The sequence below is a fragment of the Lotus japonicus genome, chromosome 3 (genome assembly GCF_012489685.1).
Source record: "Lotus japonicus ecotype B-129 chromosome 3, LjGifu_v1.2".
Classification (NCBI taxonomy): Eukaryota; Viridiplantae; Streptophyta; class Magnoliopsida; order Fabales; family Fabaceae; genus Lotus; species Lotus japonicus.
The window spans coordinates 35,410,762-35,413,129 of record NC_080043.1 but is presented as its reverse complement, the minus strand read 5'-3'; the positions used below and the strand labels follow the sequence as shown (position 1 = coordinate 35,413,129).

At 38.7% G+C, this 2,368-nt stretch overlaps 1 protein-coding gene across 1 annotated transcript; it reads left to right on the top strand.

Annotated features, from left to right (window-relative positions):
• The first annotated feature begins 497 nt into the window (after window positions 1-497).
• On the top strand, window positions 498-1,241 carry LOC130744040 (uncharacterized). The gene is made up of 2 exons (XM_057596235.1): window positions 498-734; window positions 849-1,241. Exons 1-2 carry the CDS (start codon window positions 498-500, stop codon window positions 1,239-1,241), a joined length of 630 nt encoding a protein of 209 aa, XP_057452218.1.
• Window positions 1,242-2,368: the final 1,127 nt, after the last annotated feature.

Genomic DNA, 2,368 nt, shown 5'->3' with positions numbered 1-2,368 from the left:
CACCATTGAGGGCCATGTTTGATTCAGAAGATTGGAGGTCAACTAAGTTTGCTACTTCAACAGAGGGGAAAAAGGTGCAAAGAATAGTAAAGGATTCTCAATTTTGGAAGAACATAGTGATATGTCTCAAGGCTGCTGGTCCTATGATAGAAGTCCTTCGCTTGGTGGATTCAGATGAAAAACCCGCCATGGGTTTCATATATGATGCAATTGATACCGCTAAAGAGAAGATAAGAACAAACTTCAATGATGTCAAGAAAAGGTAAATACGTTTTCCTTATTCATAGATTATTTTCACTCTTTCTTGAAACTAAATGTTCTCTTTATATTGTAGATATGAGTCTGTATGGAAAATCATTGATGAGAGGTGGGATTAACAACTTCATAGGCCCTTACATGCAGCTGGATATTATCTTAATCCATACTTCCATTGTGATTCTAATTTCAAAAAAGAAGATGTTGAGGTCAAAGAAGGGCTATACAGTTGCATGATAAAGATGGTACCCAATGCCGTGGAGAGGAAAAAGATTCATGCCCAACTTATTGTGTTTCATAATAGAAAATGCATGTTTGGCCTAGAAGATGCACAAAGTGTTAGGAAGACTGTGACTCCAGCAGAATGGTGGGAGGCTTATGGAGATCATTGCCCCAAACTAAGGAATTTTGCCATTTGGGTTCTAAGCTTGACTTGTAGTTCTTCCGGGTGTGAGCGCAATTGGAGCGCATTTGAAATGGTATGTTTGACTTGTATCTCACTTTGTTTCTATATAATATATATGGCATAGAATTTAGGAAGTTATGATATTTTTAGATAATAATGAAATTGTAAACTTATGTTTTATTTCTAGGTGCATACAAAGAAAAGGAATAAATTGCACCAAAAGAAGATGAATGATTTGGTTTATGTCATGTACAACTTGAAGTTGAAGAATAAACCAAAAAAGAGAAATGATTTTGCCTCTTGTTCTTTTGAGGAAGTTGCTTCAGATGATGAGTGGCTAACTGAGGAAGGAGAAAATGTTAATGTCAATGAACTGAATGAAGAAGTTGGACTTGAACATCTTAATGATAATGATGTTAATGTTGATTTGGATGAAGTTGGAGGAAGTATTAGTCATACTAATGCAAGTGAAATTAGACAAGACTTTTCATCTGATTCTGATGAAGGTGATGCCGATGGCAATGATGATGGAGGAGAATCTGAAGATGATGATGGTGATGATCATGGAATGGAAGAATGACTTTTCATCAGACTTTTATGTACTTTGTTTTAATGCTTTTGTTGTGGTGCTTTGAGTATGTACTTTATTTTGGTACTGTAACACCCCGATTTCGGTGACGTCACTTTAGTAACCAAAAAGAAAGTTTAAGCGGAAAACATGTGAATATTTTTTTTTTGATAATAGAATCATAAACTGAAAGAAATGAAACTCAACAACAAAAGATAACAGAACTAATATACAATATAAATACAGCCCCCGCTGTAGTACCAACCCTCGTCACGAGTAACCTTCAGTGACGGAAAGTAGTAGAAAGTAACGCCCGTAGGCAAAATGTACAGACCAAAAGTAAAGGTTAAGTGTCCGCAACACAAACCTCAAAAATGAGAATGAGTTAGCCCAGATGGCCTAAAACAAGACCCCCTAGTCCAACCAACTCTCTGTGATTTCCGTAGAGAAACCACACAAAAAAGCTATCGGCGGGAAACTACCCTGTTCCCAAAAAAAACAATGACGGTCAAAGATAAGATTCTACTCCTACACTAATCCTATCTCGAGGAGCTCACACCAACACTCAATCCTACATGCTAGCGTGATCGTCGTCCAAATCTGAATCCAGAACGACCAAGTCTATGTACACCATCCGTCCTCCTCTCGCTACCGCGATGCGCTCCTGTTCCAGCATCTCAAACCTAGTTCCCCCCGAAGGGTGAACCATCGTGAATCAGTCCGCCATGGACATCTGACAAAGGGCGTAGTCCGCCAAAGCACACACAGAAGACGCGAGGGTCAACTCGAAAGAATTATGTAAATAATAAATCCAATAGATACAGTTTAAGTGATAGCTACTTAGGCTTATAAGTCAGGGCTAGCATCCTAGAGTTGTATATTTCGCAATGAATATAAAAGACGATAATAACAATTAGCATGCATCAAATAGGATTAACAATTATCAATCACACTCAGCAACTAAGTCAGTATGCATGTTGCATGAAATGCAATGCTGGTTAACAAAATGCATTCCGGAACGGATGGGCATCAACGAGTCAATCCTAGCACCAGCAACGGTGGGACCATTTCCGCTCGCGTGTCTCTTACACCACACAAAGTGTAGTCAGATCAGCAGTGAACCCGAAGGTCTACCATTT